The following is a 20,647-nucleotide window of genomic DNA, read 5'->3' on the forward strand; positions in this document are numbered from 1 at the left end:
CGTGTGCTCACGTAGGAACGTTGGACATGCTGTCAGGACCAGAGCAAACTTGGTTACTCGACGGTTTTCTTTTTAATGTTTGCTTTCAGCAGGGACACGTCACCATCTCACCCTCAGGACAAGGGCTGTGGGAGAGCAGGGCCTGTCTCCGCCTGCGTCCCCGCGTCGTGGCCCGTGTCCACTAGACGCCCATCAGTTAGCATTTCAGAGGGGACAGAGGACGTTAGCACCCGTCGGCTCCCTCCTGCGTATCACACACCTCACTCGGTATTTTTCCACTTAAAATTTCATGTAATCCTCACGGCTTGACCTTAGAGAACCCCTACAGCACCTGACCATGTGACTAGGACGCACACCCATTTCCAGACCAGGAAATTTAGGTCAGTGAATATACGTGGTTGGTTCAACACCACACGAGAGTCAGGAAAGGCAAAAATTGTAGCAGGTTCTTCGGATTCAAATCCAGTCTTTTCTCAACGCTACCATTTTGGGGTGTGGCCGCACAGCCCAGGCAGACATGGCTCCCGGAGCAGAGAATGTGGTGTCCGGAACCAGAAGCCTGGTAGGGTAACGGTGAGCTCGTCCCGAGACGGTAGGTCTCCGGTGCTTAGAGAAGGTGCCTGGCAGGTGCCAAGCCCCACGCAAGGGCCTGCCGCTCCTGGAGAGAGCCGTACTTCCCAGACTTTCATGGCCCCGAATCCCCGGGGATCCTGTGAAAACGAACCTTCTCATCCACTAGGTCCGCATGGGGCCTTCGGTGCTGCGTTTTCAACAAGATCACAGAAGAGAACTGGGGGGAAAGCCCCAGAAGTAAATAAAAGTCACCCACTTTTCCTTCTTCCTGGGAGAGGCGCCTTCTTCCTCCACCCTTGCCGTCCGGGCGGGGGGGCCACAGACCTCAGGTCCGAATCCCGATGTGCTGTAAGGGGCTCGTGTGCACGGGGTTATAGCAATAAAGTCAACTTGATCAATTTCCGCGGCCACCAGGAAAGTTTACTTTACATGCGGGGCTCTCGTGTGTAGCTTCCCTACTTGTCGTTTTACACACTTAGCCTTTTTGCGGTCGAGAGTGTATTGAATATATGATTTTTATGCACCGTGTTTTATCATTTTAACATGATGTGTTTCTCCCTCTTTATAAATTTCTTTTTTAATTATTCGTTTCCTTTTTAAAACTCATCCCGTTTGTTGTAGAAACTGTGACTTGTCATTTGTTTTTAGATGTAACGCGGAACCCTAGGCCAGAAGTGTTTGTCCTCATACACGTCGTTTGTGTGAAAGAGGCAGAACAGGATGGAGGTCAGCGGTTCATTCCTTTCTGGGTCTTATCTTCCGGCTCACGTGTGCTTTCCTGGTCTGAGCCCGGGGCCCTCCCTACACTGTGGCTTGTCTTTCATCGCTGCTGTTCAGATCGGAGAGTGGGGACGCTTCTGTGAATGTCGTGGACTCTTCGGCTGCCACGTAAAGTGCCACATACCTGGTCCGGACTGAGACCCGTGTCTCAGTCTGAGACCCGAGAAGACCTGGTCCAGACCGGACAGATTGCCGCTTTCGGTTTCAATTGCAGACAAAGCCTGCTCATTGAATAGCCAGCATTTTCTACCATTTTGGCCACCAAATAGTCAACCCGTTCCCCTGGGTTTTTTCTCAGATGGAGTTTGCTATTCATTCACTCGTTTGTGCTCTCTCTCTCTCTCTTTCGCTCCTGTTTCTCGCCGTGCCAGGCCTATGCTCTGTCCCTGCCTTTGGCTGCAGTGCTGCAGACTGTCCTGGTCTAAGTTGCACGAGGAGCCCTCCTATTGGTGGTAGCGGGGTAATCAACAATGTTGGTCGGGGCGCCTGGGGTCTCAGTCGGTTGAGCGTCTGACTCTTGGTTTCAGCTCAGGTCATGTTCTCATGGTTTGTGCGATCCACCTCACCTTGGGTTCTGTGCTGACAGCACGAAGCCTGCTTGGGATTCTCTCCCCACCTCTCTCTGCCCCTCCCCTGCTGTTGCTCGTGCTCTCTCTCTCTCTCTCATAATAAACATTTTTATTTTTTTAATGTCTTTTCTAAATTTATTTTTGAGGGAGGGAGGGAGAGAGACAGAGTGTGAGCGGGGAAGGGGCAGAGACAGAGGGAGACACAGAATCCGAAGCAGCTCCAGTCTCTGAGCTGTCAGCACGGAGCCTGACACGGGTCTCGAACTCCCAAACTGTGAGATCATGACCCGAGCTGAAGTCACACATTTAACCAACTGAGCCACGCAAGCACCCCTAAATATATTACATTTAAACGAATAGCTTTTGAGTAGGAGTCTGACCCATGGACAATTTCTCCCTACTGGTGCCTAGAACATGGGTATCTGGGGTTTTCCCGCAGCCTCTAAGCCAGGATGTTCCTTGCTACAATTCTCCTGGGATTGTGATGTGGGGCCAGGGGCTACGCCCTGCATTCTTCTAGTCTTTTCTGCGTCATCTCTACCTGTGGCAGTTAGTGATTTTCGGTTTTTGTTTCCTTAAAGTGGAGCAAAATGTACACTTGTGAGCTGGCCTGAGTTTGGAGCCTGTGCAGCTAGCTTCAAGTGCTGTGCTGTTCTTTCGCAGTCGACACGCCCTCCCTTGATTGAATGGTTTTCTTTTCTTCTTTTGTAGTTTGTCTTGACCAAACCTTTCTTTTCCTCCCTCCCTCCCTCTTTCTTCCTCCCTTTCTTTCTTTCTTTCTTTCTTTCTTTTTTTCTCTTTTCTTTTCTTTTCTTTTCTTTTCTTTTCTTTTCTTTTCTTTTCTTTCTTTCAATAAGTAATCTCTATACCCAGTGTGGAGCTCGAACTCACAACCCTGAGGTCAAGAGTCGTACACTCCTGGGGCGCCTGGGTGGCGCAGTCGGTTAAGCGTCCGACTTCAGCCAGGTCACGATCTCGCGGTCCGTGAGTTCGAGCCCCGCGTCAGGCTCTGGGTTGATGGCTCCGAGCCTGGAGCCTGTTTCCGATTCTGTGTCTCCCTCTCTCTCTGCCCCTCCCCCGTTCATGCTCTGTCTCTCTCTGTCCCAAAAATAAATAAAAAACGTTGAAAAAAAAAAATTAAAAAAAAAAAAAAAAAAAAAAAAAAAAAAGTGTCGTACACTCCACTGACTGAGCCGGCCAGGTGCCCCCTGACTGAAGCTTTCTAAAGAGCATCGTCTCAAAGAGGCATCACCTCGCCTTTTGCACTCATTATTTCACTGGCTTATTTGTGTAATAGTTACATCAATAATTACTGTAGGGAGTGTAAGTGCTTAAGGAACGAGGCTGACTCCTGGTGCACGTACAACTCCGTGGATGGGACCCTTTGCAGGGGGCACCCTGGAGAGGAGCCTGTCGACCATGGATGTTGAGCACTTTCCGGACATCCATCAGGGCGCTTTCCATAGGGAATGAAGAAAGCCTGTCACGTCAGCAAGTCCGGGGAGTAGAGGTGGGTCAGGATGGCCCCACTGTCTTTTTCTGATGGTGCTTCAGTGAATTCATCATCCACTAAGGAAGCCGGTCTGTCATTCAGTGGATTCAGTCTGCCCCTGGTGAGCTGGCTTTTGGCCGGTCGGTCATTTGCTGGTGGCAGGCTGACTTTCAGCGGAACTAGCAGGTGCTGGGGCAGAGGTGGAAAGGACAGGCAGCCGCTGGGCCACGGCCTACGGCTCCCCAAGGAAGGCGGGGTGGCCTGGAGCTTGGCACGCGGCTCCGTGTGCCGGGGAGCGACTTGGCCAGGGGCCTGCCCGTGAGGCTGCCACGCTGTAGGGGTTCGTCCCGAGGCGCCCGTGGGGGTTCCCGTCTACGCCGCCCATGAAAGGCTGAAGAATGTGTCGTAGGGCAAGATACGTGATACTCCGGCCACGTCCTCTTCTCCATCTGAACAACTGTTAGAGATGAGTTATCTTTGACCTAAAAAGGTCAGCGGTCCCTTTCAGTGCCCAGCAGGGCTTTATGCAACGACCACCGACCATCGCCCGTCATTGCGTCTCCCCAGGGGACCGTGAGGGTCTATTGAACAGCAGCGGCTCCTTTCCACACCCTTCTAAGCAAGCGAAGTCTGCACTTTGTGGAGACGGTTTGTCTCTGTGCTGCTTTGTGTGCCGCGTGCTGTGCAGAAGAGGCCTCTGGCTTCTCAGGGTCGGGGAGCGCGTCCCTAAGTCTCGTTAGCATTGACGATGCGCCCATGCACCGAGGGAACATCTGAGTGTTCCTGCTCCGTCCTGGGAGGAAATGTGGTGGCGGCCGAGGGCGTCCCGTGTGACCTGGGGTCCTTCAGTGTGGCCATCAGGCTTCAGAAGTGCTCGCAACAGTGTGGACGCTCGGAACTCCTCCCAAGGCCTCGAAATCGCAAGCGTGGGGCGATTGGTCGCACCCCCTTGCTCTCCGACGGAGACTAGAATGGGCCGAAGGAATGGTTTGTTTGATAAAAGCCTTCTGGGAAGAGCTGTGCTTTTCCACAGAGGTCCGTGTGGTTTCGCACCACAGTGCGCAGCTGTCACGCCGATGCCCTCCCCGCGTGGCCAGGGCGCAGAGCGCTTGTGACGGTGGACACGTCCACGTGGACACGGCTGCCGGCTGGCACCTGTGCTCACGGGGCCGTTTCGCGGGGGGCCGGGTGCCGTCGGCGGTGACTCCTTCCTCCCCCTCGTCGCGGAACAGCGCTGAGCCCAAACCCGGGGACTCTCAGGTCTTCACGGCTGAGCGAGGAGAGCTGTCGTCAGTGTGCTGCCCAGTCGAGGCATTTAGAAATGTTTTCATTCGGTAATTCAGTGGCCGAGCGCCACACGGTGTTTGGATGGGGTGTGAGAGAGCCACTGAGTTCTTTGATGTTTTAGGGCCAGAGTTCATAAATGGTGATCGCTTATTATGTCAGCGGATAATAATGAAGACCTTCTGGAGCGGTGTTAACATATTCATGACCTAAGTTCCAGCATTTTAACCATCGTTAGGCGTCCAGTTCGCTGCGTCAAGTGCATTCACGGTGTTGGGGAGCCCCCCCCCCCCCCGCCCCGCCCCGCCCCCCTCCGTCCCCGGAACTTGTCCCTCCTCCCCAGCCGAGACTCTGTCCCCAGGAAGCCAGCCCCCCCGCCCCCCGGCACCCACCGCTCTGCTTTCCGGCTCTGTGGAACTGTCACGTGTGGTCCCGGCGTCCCCTCCGCCCCCGCACCGTGCTTCCCGAAGCACTTTCACGGCAACTTTGTCCGACGGATGAGATTCCGAGGCTCCTTGAGGTTGTCTGACAAAGTGAAGTACTTTTCTAGTGCACAGTTGAGACCAAAGCCCGAGACTTAAAACAAGAAAGCCATTTATGTCCTGGTGAAATCAGATGTGATCCTCTTGGTGAACACGAATCATTTGTTCTTCTTCTTCTCCCCCCCTTGTCTTCCTGAGGAGTTCAGTCTCCTGTGTAATTCCTGTGGCATCTTTTAGAAATTTAACGTGTGGCCGCGCTCCAGATACGTATCCTGTTTATACTCCCGACGGACCGTTTGGCCTTCCCTGCGGATGCCTTCCCGCTGGTGGAGGAGGGGGAAGAGGACACGGCCCCGCAGGGCTTCCACTCTTTGCCACGCGTGAATGAAGCCACAGGAAACTGAACAGTGTGAATACGGTCCCACTGTTTACGCACGTGCTAAGCGGAATGCGAATCTGCAGGGTGTGACCTGGGCGAAAACTTGCCTTTTGCCAGGAAGTGTACTTACTCAAAATGCTTGCTGTTAGGGCCGGACCCCTTTGGCTGCGTAGACTGTAAAATTCTGTTACCATCGATGGTCACTCCACGCCAGTCCTCAGGCTCGCTCAGCGGCGCGGACAGCTTCGCCGCGAAGCCGTGCTGCCCGAAGGAGGTTGGCGCTCGCGCGTGGGTGCCCTGCCGTGCTTCCCAAACGCTGTGTCAGCTAGAAAAGGCTCTTGCTGATGCGTAACAGACCTCGACCCTGAACTCTGATGTTCTTATTTCACGTTATGTTACTCTTGATGGATTTTAGTCACGCCAACCAGAAAAACAATCTGGATGCCCAACGTATGTATAGAATTCAAGTCAGAAAGTGATTCCAGGGGCCCCTGGGCGGCTCAGTTAGTTACGTGTCCGACTCTTGATTCTAGCTCAGGTCAGGGCCTTCTTGGGATTCTCTCTCTCTCTCTCTCTCTCTCTCTCTCTCTCTTTCTACTCCCCCCTCCCCCCCCGCCAAACAAACTTAAAACAAAAAAGTGATTCCAGGTGATTTCAGACTCTTGGCTAGAATCAGGGCTCTTAGCTTATCGTTTCTGCCGCAGAGGCCCGAGAGACGGGTTGGGGCAGCAGGGAAGGTGGTGGGGAGCAGCGTGACAGGCAGGGAGCCCCAAAGGGCGCTGGGCAGGTGGAATGGCCGCCTTTGTGAGGAGACGGTGGGAATGACCCTGGACCCAGCGCCTCAGCGGGCTGGTAGGCTCCTTCCTGTGGCGGGCATGGCAGCAGGTGCAGTGGGATAAGGTCGAGGCACGGAAGTGTATCGTGTCCCGGTCCCCGGCCTCCAGCTCAGCCCCGGGCCTCTCCAGCCGGCCTCCCGCTCCTCCACCAGTGAGCTCCGCGTGTGTGTGACCTCCGTGTGGGGGCCTTCCCCCTCCTGGCCTCAGTTTCCTCATTAAGTAAAATCATCATCAAAATACCAGCATCTCAGTGTTAATTTCTGAACCGGAGAAAACACATATAAAGTGTCCAGAACAATGTCTGACGTGCGGTAGGCCAGCAGTAAATGGCAGGTACCATTGTTTTATTGCTGAAAGGGTCATAATAACGATGATAATTACGCTTCTACTATACACTTATATAAACATGATATTTATTATTATCAATGGGAAAATAGGTCCCTGAAGGCTTCTCCTTAAATTAGCAAAGGCAGATGCTGATGGGCTTTTCCTTCCAGAAAGAGAGGAATTGGATTATGGCCGATGCGGAGAGCCAAGCAAGCCTGTAGATTGGATTTCTGTCCAGCCGTGGGTGCGGGTTCCTCTAGTAAGACATGGACGCCTCGGAGGAGAAGCTTACCTTAAGGCAGGAGAGAGTTCCTAAGCTACGGAGTAACTTTCTCTGAAGTATCAATTCGAGGGAGAAATGTTTCCGTGGATCTGACGATGTCTAGTGACTGGTGCGGTGCCGGTCCGTTCGTGTCTGGGGCGCGGCCAAGCAACCAGGGGTCAGTCATCCCTCCAGGAGGACGGTCTCTCGCGCGTCTCCCCAAGTCTCTGCAGAGGCTGTGGGGGTGGTTTGTGGGGCCAGCGCAGGAGACGCGGGGGGCGGGGGCGGGACAGCGGCCAGGCTCCGTGTGCAGACTCTGTCTTCTGTATCGAGGGCAGCGTGCACGGTCCAGGTTGGCGCCACGCTGGCGATTGGTGTCGCCGTTAGAAGGTGCACCTCAGAGGTCGCCCTGGCCAGAGACTGGTGTCCTTACCACAGAATGAGGCCCCAAGCTCAACTCTCCCGGGACTCTCCAGACCGGTCAAGCTGGCGTTATGGCCTGCTGACCTGCAGCTTTACAGGAACGCTGGAATGAGCCCGAGAGCTGGGGTGGACGTCACAGGCGCCCTCGTTTGCAAGTGAGGACAGCGGGGCCCAGAGCTGCGGGGAGGTGACGCGGCCCCGGGACGGCGCTGTCCCCACACGCGGTCCGTGCCAACGAATTGGCCTTCGTCCTATTTGTGCTAGACTCCTGTTTCCTTCCCCTTGCCTTCTCTGGTTTTCCATGAGCCCTTTTGGAAATCTGCCTTCTGTGTTTTGTACTTAGAAAAATTCCTGTTTGTTTGCTTGTTTTTCACTTGGAGATAGTGTGTGACTGGGGGAGGGGCGGGGGGGGGAGAGAGGGAGAGAGAATCCCAAGCAAGCTGTGCACTGTTAGCACAGAGCCTGACCAGGACCTCGATCTCACGAACCGTGAGATCATGACCTGAGCCAAAATCAAGAGTCTGACACTTAACCCACTGAGCCACCCAGGCTCCCAGCCACCCTCTAAAAATTCCTGGTAATGGTGATTTCAGTGAACTCTTACTATTGAAAAGGCTCAGAAAGAAGCTTCTCCTCTGAAAGCAACGATACTAACGGCTCGGGTCCCTCTGTTTAGCCTTTCCCACACTTGCTGTTACTTAACAAGCCGTGGTTTCTCTGACTGAAACCCAGAATTTCCAGGATAAGGAGTATTTGGGAGTGGAGTGTAGGCCCTTTGGGGAGAGAGAGGGTGTTCCCCCGTAAGAATGATGTTTTTGAGGGGTATTTCTTCGAAGCCAAGGTAGCTTAATTTTTTACTGATTTTAGAAACGGTAAATATTACGTGGACGAGCCAAGCTACACAGATATGCAAATGCTTGTTAACACGTTGGTGAATGACCTCCCGTCTGTGTATGTGTGTAAGCCTAAACACACACATTTTCCACGAAGGGCTCCGGCGTGCCGGCTTTCTCCCACCAAACAGAGTCCAGGGAAGGTTTGCCAAGAAAGTGACCGTAGCAGCTGCGTGCTGCCCTTCTGACGTCTGCACGTGAGTGGGTCGGCACACCTAAGCGTTCTTCTCTTGGTGAACTTTGAGATTGTTTTTAGATTTTGCTAACTAAGCTTTTATTGAACATCTTTACACATTTTTGCTCTCATGACTGGTGGCCCTCTGGCCATGCGTTTCCAGAAGTGGAATTATGGGGGGGGGGGGAACGCCTGGGGGGCTCAGTCTGTTGAGTGTCCGACTTCTGCTCAGGTCACGATGTCACAGTTTGAGTTCGAGCCCCGCGTCAGGCTCTGTGCTAACAGCTCGGAGCCTGGAGCCTGTTTGGGATTCTTTGTCTCCCTCTCTCTCTCCCCCTCCCCCTCTCATGCGCGCGCGCTCTCTCTCTCTCTCTCTCTCTCTCTCTCTCTCTCTGTCAAAAATAAATAAAACATTAAAAAAAGTTAACGGAAACAAGAGGTGGAGTTATGGGACCTGAGGGCACACCTGCCGAGAAGCTGTGCCAAACCCGCGACCAGCAGCAGCGGCTGCGAGTCAGTTGCGGGAGCCCGTCAGCCGGGAGGGGAGCCCCTCACCCCGTGCGGCTTAGCGTAGCTTGCGGCTGTAGGAACGGGGTCTGTGCTCCTCCTCAACGTCTGTTTGAGTCAGCTGTTCGTAACGCTCTCCCAGGCCATGAATAATCGGCCTGTTCCAACTTCCAAGAGGAAGTTGAAACCCTCTGTGTTTCATGAATAAAGACACACGGTGAGGCAGGCGGCTCTTTTCCACGAGTAACAAGCAGGGATTTTAACCCGGGCACGGGCTCCTGTTCAGACCTGGCCTGGGGCAGAGCATGGTGTAGCGGGTTCCGTTTTAAGCACTGCCTTTTCGGGAGGATAGGAGGGAGCTGGGTGCCGTCCAGCGGACGACCACAGAATGACGACAGTCGGGAAGGCAGCCCGGCGGGAGGCGTGCGAGGAGACGGGGGTTGTGTAGTCCGGGGCGCGGGCCCGGGGCGGAGGGCAGATAACGGGCCTCAAGCGGATGGAGGAAGATTGTGAAAATGACCCTGCATCTGGCGAGAGGAAGGAGTGGGTTGGATGCACGGTGGGGGATTAGTCATTCACAAAGGACTTTTGGATCCGGTGCTGAGTTGCCCTTTCCGTGGTGGAGTCTCACGTTCCAGAGAGTTAGTATAAACCCTTAGGATTTCTTCGAAACGTGTTGTGCTTGGACGCTTAACTTGGTGGATCGTCCGTCTGGGCCACTGTTCTGTTCCTTTCCCAGTGACGTCTTTCTAATGTGCTGGATGTGGGTCGTGTGAACCAGTCACAAGAGGGAGAGAGAGGATGTGAATACAAAAAGGTCTTCGGTGGACAGGCCTGGTGTCGGAAAAAGCCCGGCTCGATTTCGGGGAGGCCGTTTAGACCCCCGGCCTCACGCTCCGTGTCTGGGACGCGTGAGTTAAGGTAACGTCTGCCGCGGAGGCCTCCGGAGGCGGCCGACTGAGCCACCTGCGGCCGATGCACAGGCGCCCGGCACGGCTCCGGGCGGGTAGCAGGTTTTGGCAAACGCTGGCTTTCCTTGCCCTCCCCTCCCCGCCGTCTGCCGGCGTGAGGACCAGCGAGTGAGGGAAGCGGCAAACTCCCGGGTGTCCGTGCGGCGCGAGGTGAGCACGTGCTCCTCCTCGGGCACGTGCGAGGGAAGAAGGCGGCCTCAGTCCCCGCCGGCTCTCGCGTGTTTGGAAGGTATGGCCTCAGAACCAGGGTGCCTCGGCCCCAGAGTCTGACCAGAAACTGCGGCGGGATTGGATTCCGCCACGGCAGACTCCTTCTCGACAGAAGTTTCTCTCAGAGAGCAGCTCGTAGGCGACTTTCTTTCATAATTCTTTAAAAGCGTCCGTGGCCGCGGGAGGGGCGTGGTGGGAGTGTGGGCCGGCCACGTTCGTCTGTCCAGCCACTGCCTACCTACTGCCTCGCGGCGGATCCGGACGGTTCCCGCGCCCCGGAACCCTGGGGACGCAGGAGGGTCAGTGCTGTGGGGGACGGGGGAGGGGAGCCCCCCTCTCGGCTCTGGGGAGGGTCCGAGAGAGGGCGGCGAGTCCGCCCCTGCCCCGGAAGCAGGCTGTGCCGGGGTGCGAACGGCCGCTGGCCGCTGGCGACCTGGCGTGGACCCGGTGGGGTACGGCCAGGGCCGGGCCGGGGTGGACGTGGCAGGGAAGCAATAGGGACCCCGGCAGGGCCTGAACTCAGAACCCCTCTGTGGGACGGTGTTCTTTTTTACCACGGACTTCGCAAGGAAAGGGGGAGTGCTGGGCAGCACCTGCTAGTGCACGCCACAGAAGTTTCTGGCGACAGTTCTGATCTCTGGTGTCTCCGCTTCTTCTCCTCAGCCCCCCGACGGCGGGCCGCCACCGCTCCCGACGTCCTCTCTCCCGGAAGCTTATTACGAGGAGGCCGTGCCCCTGAGCCCTGGGAAGGCTCCGGAATACATCACGTCGAGTGAGTGTCGGGGCTGCCCGGCCCGTGCCGGCCACCTCGTCTGCGGGGCGGGGAGAGCGCGGCTCGCTCTCTGGGGAGGAAGGGGAGGAGGGGCCTACAGAGCGACGGGGACCGTGGAGCTGAGTCCCTCTGGACCCCGAAGGTAAGTGCCGGAAGGGCTGTGAAGCCTGCAGTGCCTCGCCGGCCCCTTGGGGAACTCACTGTCCGCTTCCTCTGACCCGTGCTGAAGCCTTGTCGCCGTGGAGTCCTAGGTCTCGACGGAGCGTGTCCCCTTTGGTCACAGGCAGTAACTTCCGTGGCGGCGTGTGTTTGCTGCTTCCCCCCCGGGTGCCGTGATGGGCGGAGCCGCAGCTGGAAAAGCCTGGGTACAGAACCCGTGGGCGTCCCAGTCACAGGCCTTTCTTCCCGCCTGTTTCTTCTTCCTTTCATATAGGTTTTTCTAGAAAATTCTTGCCTAGGCTGGAGCCGTCCTGGCGAGGCTCTGGTCTGGCGCCTGCCTGGTAGCTCTCAGAAGTACCTCTGTTGGGTCCCAGCCCCCACATTCACACGGAGCACCTTTCTCTCAGCACCTCTGGACTTTGGTGCCGGATCACCGGCTTCATCTCTCCCCCGATCCCCTGTCAGGCAGGGAGCTGTCGTCCCCGAGCGAAGTGCGGGGACGGCATCCGGGTCCCTGTGGACGAGAGAGCCGTGCTTTTCTTAGACACATGAGACGGGAAGTCAGGCGGGTTTGCTCATTTTGGTCTCGGGGCTTCCGGCACGTTAATATTCGTGGCACACGGTCCTCCTTCCATCTGTCTTCTCACGGAAATGCACGCCTTCTCCCGGGGCCGTCTTCCCGTCCCCCGAGGTCTCTGCCGTGTGGCACTTCGCGGTCTCTGACCTCCCTGTCCCCTGGCAGCAGGCAGGCGGAGGTGCTGCCACCGTCTCCCTGGATCGTTCCAGGAGGGCCTCCTCCCGTGGTACGTCTTCTGCGTGAGAACCCAGCGAGCGGGACCGCCGGCCCTTTGAGGGCAGGGCGCCAGTTTGCCCGGCTTCCGGAACAGGTGCACGCTGAGGGAGAAGGGGACGGCTCTGCGACAGAGGCCAGGCCCTATCGGGCTTTGAGGTCTCTAAGTCAAGTGTTCTAATGTTTCTTTTCTGTAAAAACTACTCATGGAAAATGCGTTCGAGGAATTTCTAAGTGTCCACCATCTCAGAAATCAGGGGCCTACTCAGAAAACATGGAAACAGAAACGGCCCGGTGGATTCAGGACTTCACTGGAGTCCTTTGCTTTGTCACCGCACTGAGCACAGGGAAATGGGTTTTTCGACAAGGGTTGCCCAGCAGTTGGAACAGTCTGGCTCTAGCTTTCTCCTACCTTCCCTCTCCCCCACCCTCAACACACTTTCTGGGCCAGAACCTGGTAGTCATTTTGTTTGACGTCGGGGGGCCTGTCTGAGGAGCCCCCCCGTCAGCGAGGTGTCCTGGCCTGTTCCTCAGAGAAGCTGTCCCACACTTGCTGGCGGTGGGCAGCTTTTGTTGAGCTCGCTCCGGAAGCAAGACCAGCGGGACGCACGCTCGGGGCCGCGAATCAGTGGGGCTGATGTGCGTGGCTCCCTCGGTCCGATGTCTGCGGCTGCACAGCTGGCGGTGAGGACCTCCCCCCGCTCCCGAGAAACCGGGCAGCGGGCTGGCTTCCAGATGGTTCCTTAGGGACTCGGCACCGGCTTGTCGAACCCTGGGTCAGGTGTGGGTGTAGCAGAGAAGCAGGCTGTCAAGAGTGTCGTGGAATGAAGGGTCTGTGAAGGGAACGAGGCTTAGGCAGCCGTGGAAACGGCCAGAAAGGCCCGTGGAGCAGGGCTGGTGGTTGGGAAGAAACGCTGACGATCCGGAGGAACGGGGAGGGCAGACGGGGACGTGCCTCCGCAGAGCTGCACGCGCCTGGCCGGGCCTCCGACGACGAGGGACAGGACCTGCACGAGCTGCCCGGGCTCTGGGCCCAGCGAGGGCTGGCCGGTGACTTGTGTGCGCGCTGGGGCAGCGCCCGGCCCCCGTGCCAGCCTGCGGAGAGTGCTGGCGGCCGCTCCCCTCCGGCCTTCCGGACTGCTCGCAGACCTCTCTTGTGGCCAGAGCCAGCCGAGAAAGGGACTCTGGGCAACGTCACTGCAGCCTTGCTTGGTTGATGTCGTGAAAAGCTACCGCTGTTTCTCTGGCGTCCGGTGTCTGGCACCCAGGCACACGCTCTGAACCACGTTGGGTTTCCAGGTAGGGACAGTGCAGGGTCATGGGACCCAACTGTCCCCCGTATCACAGAAAGCTCCCCGGCCCTCCACCCCAGAGGAGGCAAAGTCCCTTGCTCTTCCCGCGGGGTCTTTCTCCCCTTTGGGAGCCCGTAACCTGAAGGTTGTGATGCACGACCACCTGCCGTTAGAGTTTCTGCCGTGAGATCGTAGGGAGTGGGGGAGACACACGCAGACAGCAGAGTCAGGATGAGTAGCCTCGTGTGTAACTAGTCCCGTCCTCATTTCTACAACTGGTCAGTGGTCATGGCTCGTTTTTGTAACTTCCTTCCTGTTCCCATTGGCTTCGGCAAGCACCTTGGCCAATCACCCGGTAAGATGACTCACCTTTCCTTCCCGAAAGGTCTGTGCTGCACTGGATGGTTCACTTACAGGGAGCGGGAGTACCGGGGCCACCCTAGAGACCTGCACCCCCCGCCCCCCTCGCCCTGATGTGGCCATGACTAGTCACCCCAGCCGCTGGAATAACCCCCCCCGCCCCGTTGTCTCCACTTTTGGGTTAATGGAGCAGTCACTGTGTCCTTTGGAGGGAACGTTCTGCCCTTAGAAACTAAGACCTGTGGGCTGCAGAGCCAAAATTGTCAGGGAAGGGAGGCAGAAATGTCCGTGATCGCTAGGGGTAACAGAGATAGGAGCCACTACCGTGTTCAGCCCTAGATTCCCAGACCCGTGAGCCCTGGCTCTGGGGGAAACTGAGGCGCAGCACACACTGCTGGAAGGTATTCTTGAAGATGGCACCCCCAGCCTCCAGGGGCGGCCAGTCAAGCTGGTCCTAGAACTGGGTATTCGAAGGGTATTCCGCTCGCCTGTTGGGTCACCTGCTTCAGGGGACGGGGACACAGCATGGCCAGTGGGTCTCACGAGCACAGACCCATAGCGCGGGCTGCATCTGCTGTAACAGAGTTCTCGGGTCACAAGCAACGTCGCGGGATGCCGTGCTGGTGAACGGGGCGTTCTGCAAGACCGTGGATGGGGCTTTCGGCAGGAACATCGTGGCGGGGAGAGCATATTGTCTTGAGTGATCTCTTCCAGTGAGAATGCACCGCTGCCCCTTCCGTGGAGGACGCGGTCCAGTTCCAGGTGGGTCGGCTGGGGCCGCGGGGCACAGGGTCATGTGCGGGCAGGGCCCTCAGCAGGGCCGGGAGTCAGACTGAGCCTGCCGAGCGGAAGTCCATCCCCGGACCACGGCCACTCGTGCGTGAATGCATCTGGACGGGCAGCCTGGGGAAAGAGGCTGGCCGACGCTCGTGGAACGGGCCGTGTCACGTCCCCGGTCGCGAAGCCCCTCCGCGGAGGCTTTGCCGAGAGCTCTCCCGGTATGTCAGTCTTCACCTTCCCAGCACATCTGGGAGGCCCGTCCGCACCCCTCTGCAGACCTCCTTGCTGCCAGTTCGTCTCCAGTCTTGACCACGCAGCCAAGCCGTGGGCCGTGCCGAGGGGTCCCTGTTGGGAGAACGAGCCCGTGTGGCAGGAACAGGACCACGTGCACCTGAACTACTAGCTTCTACCTGTTACGTACAGCTTCCGGGCCCGGAGGAGCCCGATGGACGCAGACCGCTGGGATGTGAGGGTCGGGTTCTCCGCGGTGGGCCAGGTGACACGGAGCCCGTGTTGGGCAGCTGGGGCGCCCGTGACCAAGCATTTAGATGCCACTAGGGTGTCCGTGAGCCAAAAGCAGTCTCTCCAAGGTAAGCTAAGTATTTCCAGAGGTTGGTGTCGCTGTGCCCTGAAATCCTAAAGGGTCTGTGCCGAGCTTCACCTCTAGGGGCCTGCCCTCCGTCAGGCTTCTGCTAGCTTCTAGAACAGGGTATGATCCGAGACACAGAGCCACGGTGACGTGGACCTCACACAGTCACGGCAGCTGTAGAAGTCCACGAAAGCCGCTGCCTGCGCATCTGGTGGCTCGGAAGTCTGGAAGAGCAGCCGGCCGGAGGTGGCGGGGCTCAGGGCCTCGCCGAAATCCACGAAGACAAGTCCATCTGCCTGTGAGTCCCTCCACACTCGGCAACACGGGCGACGCAGAAGATGCCGGCGCTCTTGGCCGTGGCGCAGGACCGAGGGGATCCGAGCTGCCCCAGGAGGGGGCCCCGCAGCAGGGCGGGCGACACTTCCGGGACCGGGGGCCGAGCCCGGCAGCGCCTGGCACCCTCCGGTGACCTCGACCTTCCTTCAGAGTGGAGCTGCCGCCGTTCCTTCTGCCTTCCGGTCTGCGTCTGGTGGCGGCCCGTGGTGCTGGCCCTCGCCCCGGCCACACAGGCCAGGAAGGCTGGAAGCCGGGTCCAGCCTGGCTGAGCTGGCGGCAGTCGCCACGGATCTTGTTGGGGCTTTGGGTTCAGATCCACATTTCATCTTGTTTTTGGTTCCCGGTCGCCCGCGCCCCTTGTCCTCTCGCTCCGCAAGGGCAGCTGGTTGAAATGTTCTGATTTCTGGGCTATGGAGATATGTCTACGATACGCATTTTAACGTTTTTGGTTGCAAGTAATCGACCATCGGAGTGTTCTTTGGTTCCGTCACAACTGCCCACGGGACTAGTCTGGCCTGAAGACTGTTTCCTAACCAGCGACTTCAGGCACACACACAGATCCACACAGGTCTCTGGCTGGCTCTTTGGGCTGCCTCCTTGCTCCATAAGGAGCGCAGACGTCTACACGGGATGCCAGGACACGCTGGGGGCTGGGGGCTTCTAATCAGCACCCTCTCGGACTTTGCCGAGAGGAAACCCTCCACCCATCTCCGAAACGCCCGTTCCGCTTACCTCAAGGTCTGAAGGCCGGTGGTGATTCCTTCGCCTCCTCCCCCGTCCCGGGTCCTTCTTAACTTTTCACAAAGTCCTCATTGTTTCCTAATATATTCCAAACCCCAGCCCCAGACAGTGAGCTCCTTGAAGTCCTGCTGGAGCCACCGGGAGGTGCAGGGAATGAGGAGGTAATGAGACGTCCTGCTCTCCGTTGGGGAGGCGTCGGAGAGACTTCTCAGAGATTGACTTTCCTTTAGGCTCAGACTGTGGTCAGTACCCCCGACTGCTCTGTGTTTCCTGCTAAGTTGGCTGCCGGTCTCCTAAGAAGGAATGTGCCGATTCTCTCTCAGAAGCGGGGGGGTGGGGTGGGTGGGTGGGCAGTGAACCTGCTGTCTTTCTCCGCTGGGCACCTCAGCCCTCCCCAGGACAGAGAGGGCCACCAGGGGCCCTGTTGGCCATCCTCCTCCGGGGGGGAGACGTTCCAGGACCCCCGTGGATGCCTGAAGCTGCAGACAGTACCCAACCCCGTATGTGCTGTGTTTCTTCCTATACACATACTTGTGATAAGTTTAATTGGTAAATCAGGCAGCAGGAGATTAACAACAATGCAACCAGTGTAACAACCGCTGTAATAAAAGTTGTGTGAATGTGGTCTCTCTCTCTCTCTCTCTCTCTCTCTCTCTCTCTCTCTCTCAACGTCTCACTGTCCTGCCCTCACCCTTCTTCTTGCGATGATGTGAGATGACAAGTGCTCACGTGCAGAGACGAAGGAGGCGGGTGACGTGGGCGCGCGACGCAGCGTGAGGCTGCTGCTGACCTTCTGACCGCACGTCAGGAGGAGAGTCACCTGCTTCTGGATCATACCGACCGTGGGAAACTGAAACCACAGAAAGTGAGACCACGGCTCAGGGGGGACCACGGTACCGAGGTGCGCCCATCTCAGGGGCGGGGGCCTGGTCTTCCATGGCTGTACCCGTGGAAGCACAGCTGGCCTGGGACACCGTGGGGGTGGGGGCACGGGCCCTGCGCACAGTGGAAAATCCGTGCATAACTCCTGACTCTGCGAAATCTTCGCTGCTAGCCTGCCGTTGGCTTGGAAGCCTTACCGTGAGCACAAATAGTCCATCAACTCCCGTTTCGTTTGTCATGTGTATCATGTACTGTATTCTCACGACGTAAACTAGAGACACGAAAATGGTATTAAGGGTGCTGGATACCCTTCCCTGACCGCTTCATCGTGATTGAAAACCCAGCCGAGCAGCTGTCCCCGCTCGTAGTACTGACTCTCCGCGACGACGTTCGAGCGCGGGCATGAGCGCTGAGTGCACGTTGTAAGCCAGTTCCCAGCGAGCCCAGAGGCGGATTCTGCCGAGCGGAAGGTCTGCGGCTGCCATCGCTCCAGAGCCGCGCGGCTGCCGCGGCCGCCGTAGTCCGTCCACCCGAGTCACGCGTCGTGTAGATGTCCATCCGTCTCTCAGACGTGTCCTGAGAAGGGAGGGTGTTCCGGATGTGTCTGGGGGTGCGGGAGAGTGCGGAGGCGACGCTGACACCCCGTGTCAAGGAGCCTGTCGTCCGGCAGGGCTGAGGCTGAGAAGACGCACGGTCCCTCGCTCTCGTTGGACTCTGCACCGGCCGTTCGTCCGAGGGCTTGGCAGGTGTAACCGGGTTCATCCAGCAGTCCGCCCTTCTGCAGACCCTGGTTCCTTGCCCCGGGCCAGGTACGTTGTCCTGTGCTGGGGCCATCGCATCCTGCAGGGCGGTCTCCCTTCCCTGGGGGGCTTGCAGCCTGACGCAGGGGGTCGACAAACAGCAGGACAGCACGGTGGAGGCTGTGGAGGCAGACACGAGGGGCGTCTCGCCCAGCGCCTCAGCCCGGGCTGCCGGAGCGAGACGCCGCGGACTGGGTGGCCCGACACCGGACGCTCGTCTCCTCACCGTGCCGGCGGCCGGATGCCCGAGAGCAGGGTGCCGGCCCGGTCAGGTCACGGCGAGGGCCTCGTCCTGGCTCACGGACCGCCGCCGTCTCCGTGTGTCCTCACGTGGCGGACAGAGAGCGAGACCCCGCGCCTGCTCTCCCCAGAGAGACACCAGTCCTACCGAATTAGGACCCCCCTCACATAACCTCGCTTAAGCATCATTACCTCCCAGAAGTCCTGTCTCCAGATAGAGTCTCGCTGGGGCGAGAGCTTCAGCATGTGAATTAGGGAGGACCGGCTTTGGCGATCCACGGAGGGCATCGTGGAGGAGGTGCCCGTAAATTAAATCGTGAAAGGCGAGAACATTCATTCGGGCAAAGGGAAATGGAGTGGGACACACAGGAAGTGAGGCGAAGCGCCGCAGGAGCGAGGGAGGATGTGCTGCGTTCGGGAGGCTGGACGCCATCTGATACGAAGCGTTACTGCCTTGCGGCATGAGAAGGACGGGCGCACGTGTGTCCGGAGGCCCCGAGGAGGACTCGAGGAGAGGGGCGGCCTTGGCTTGGATCTGGAACGTCAGCAGCGAGGGCGTGGCGATGCCCCCGGGGCGACGCTGGAGACCCCAGAGAACCTTGACCTGGTGTCGCGGTAGGGGAGGGCCGCGCTCTGCGGCTGGTGGTTCACACTGCTGAACCGGGGGCCCGCTCGCCAGGCAGCGGCGTGGCCAAGACCCGACGCCGCGGGGTCTGCGGGCGGCCGATCCCTCGCTGGACAGTCTAGGGCTGCTTCTCACGGGTGAAGGATTCTAAGGCCCTTCAGTTGAAAACTTTTCCTTCGCTTCCACCGGCTGTCTTGCTGATTCCCCGCTCCCCCCCCCCCCCCCCGCCCCGGTTTTACTAACTGCCCTTTGCGTGGCGCACGGAACCCAGAGCCCCTTCCTCGTTTACTGGCTCGGCGCACGTGCTCTGGAGCCCAGAGCAGCGGTAGCTTCCAGATAAGGCTTTTGTAGGCGGGCGCCTTACCTTTACCGCTTTCCTCACTTTGGCAGATTACGACTCGGACGCGATGAGTAGCTCCTACGAGTCGTATGACGAGGAGGAGGAGGACGGAAAGGGCAAGAAGGCGCGGCACCAGTGGCCGTCCGAGGAGGCCTCCATGGACCTGGTGAAGGACGCCAAGATCTGCGCCTTCTTGCTGAGGAAGAAGCGCTTCGGGCAGTGGAGCAAGCTTCTCTGTGTCATCAAGGACACCAAGCTGCTGGTAACGCATCGCGCACGGCTCGTGCTTGCGCAGGCTCGGCGGGATCGGGCGGCGGTCTGACTCGATGGGAGCGGTCCCCGGGTGGCGCGGACGTCCGCTGGGGGGAAGTGGCCGCCGGACGGTGGGTGCGCTCACCGTGGTCGGGCGCCGGGCAGTCAGCGCGGGCCGTGGGCACCGAGCCTTGCGTGCCTTCGGTTCCGCGTCCTGCCCCCACCGGTGGGCAGAGTCCCTCCCGCCCCGGGCCTCTAACGTCTGTGGCGTGTCCCATGGAAACGCACGGGCTTTAACTTGCCAGACGGCGCAAGATGGATTTTCTCGTTTGTAGTGAGTCAGTGAATTCCTCAAAGCCAGGTCATCGAGTGGGGCGGGCGGGCCAGCCACGGTTTGCGGGGAGAGTGCCCAGGAAAGGAAATTCTTTTGGAAAACTAAAGGCAGATTCTTTTCTTGTTGTTTAATCTGAGGGGCTGAAGAGGAAGATAGGCTAAGAAACAGGGAAGCCGGGGACAGGGACACGCGGGCCGCCCGCTGCCGTGTCCTTCCCACAGGGGCCCCCCTGAGGAAGCCAGAGCCCTTGAGAGCGTGTGTCACTCCCCCCCCGCTTCTGTCCTTCCAGCTTTCGTAGAAAACGTGGTTGATCATCGGAACTGTGAATTGTAGAGTGTATTTTTGCATTTGCTTTTTCCTTCTCATTGACCTTGGAGAAAAGGTTCTCCCCAAATTCTACCGTTAAAACAGAACACGGGAGGATTTATGATTCTGTGTGTCACCCTTGAGTGGAGCGGGTAACCCCGTTCTTTACAGTTTCTTCTGTGAATCATGGGAATGCTTACTGGATGCTTAGGGCGTTGTATATTTTTAAATTAATGGCTAAAAACAATTTTTTTAAACACTGAGAATACATATTTTTTCCACATGTGTGGCCTGAATTTCTCCCAAATTTAGAATATGCCAAAAATGATGCCATGCGGGAATTTTAAAGTACAGAATGAAAAAAAAAAAAAACAGATTTAAAAGATTAATATGGTCCTTATTTGCAATCTGACATAATGGCTGCAAGATGTGGACGTATTACGTAAATGCTTCAACAACGTGCAATGGACTCATGTGAAAGAGGGGTTTCGAACCAGGAGCAGGAAGCAGGTGGCTGTGTGGCGGGCTCAGCAGTCAGGGAGCAGGGCCCTCGGCGCCCCACAGCCCCCCTACCCCTCCCGACCGTCCTCCTCTTCCACACCCTCCCCTCCCCTCTCGTTTCTTGCAAATGAGAGGATGCCCAGGATGAAAACACCTACCATTTAGATTCGTTGTAAACGTTTCAGAAGAAACTAACGGAAAAACCACGTGAAAACACTTTCTTTGACAAAATGCAGAATCAAAGTTAATTATTACTAGGATGAAGCTTTTTTTTTTTTTTCAAAAATGACCTATGATGCAAGTGCCCAGATGACCCCTGTCGACCCTGAAAAAACATCAACAGTGACAAAAGCGAATGCTTTCCGAGTTTGAACGGCACAGAAAA

General features: G+C 57.6%; 1 protein-coding gene across 9 annotated transcripts in view; it reads left to right on the forward strand.

Annotated features, from left to right (window-relative positions):
* The window catches only part of AFAP1 (actin filament associated protein 1), a 146,216-nt gene that overhangs the window by 64,621 nt on the left and 60,948 nt on the right, over positions 1-20,647 (forward strand). For all 9 annotated transcript variants that reach the window (XM_060655485.3, XM_060655490.3, XM_060655489.3 and 6 more), the window contains 2 exons: positions 10,827-10,935; positions 18,920-19,131. In XM_060655485.3, coding sequence (XP_060511468.1) covers positions 10,827-10,935; positions 18,920-19,131 — 321 coding nt within the window. The remainder of the gene's footprint in view (positions 1-10,826; positions 10,936-18,919; positions 19,132-20,647) is intronic.

Source organism: Panthera onca, chromosome B1 (assembly GCF_046562875.1).
Source record: "Panthera onca isolate mPanOnc1 chromosome B1, mPanOnc1 haplotype 2, whole genome shotgun sequence".
Classification (NCBI taxonomy): Eukaryota; Metazoa; Chordata; class Mammalia; order Carnivora; family Felidae; genus Panthera; species Panthera onca.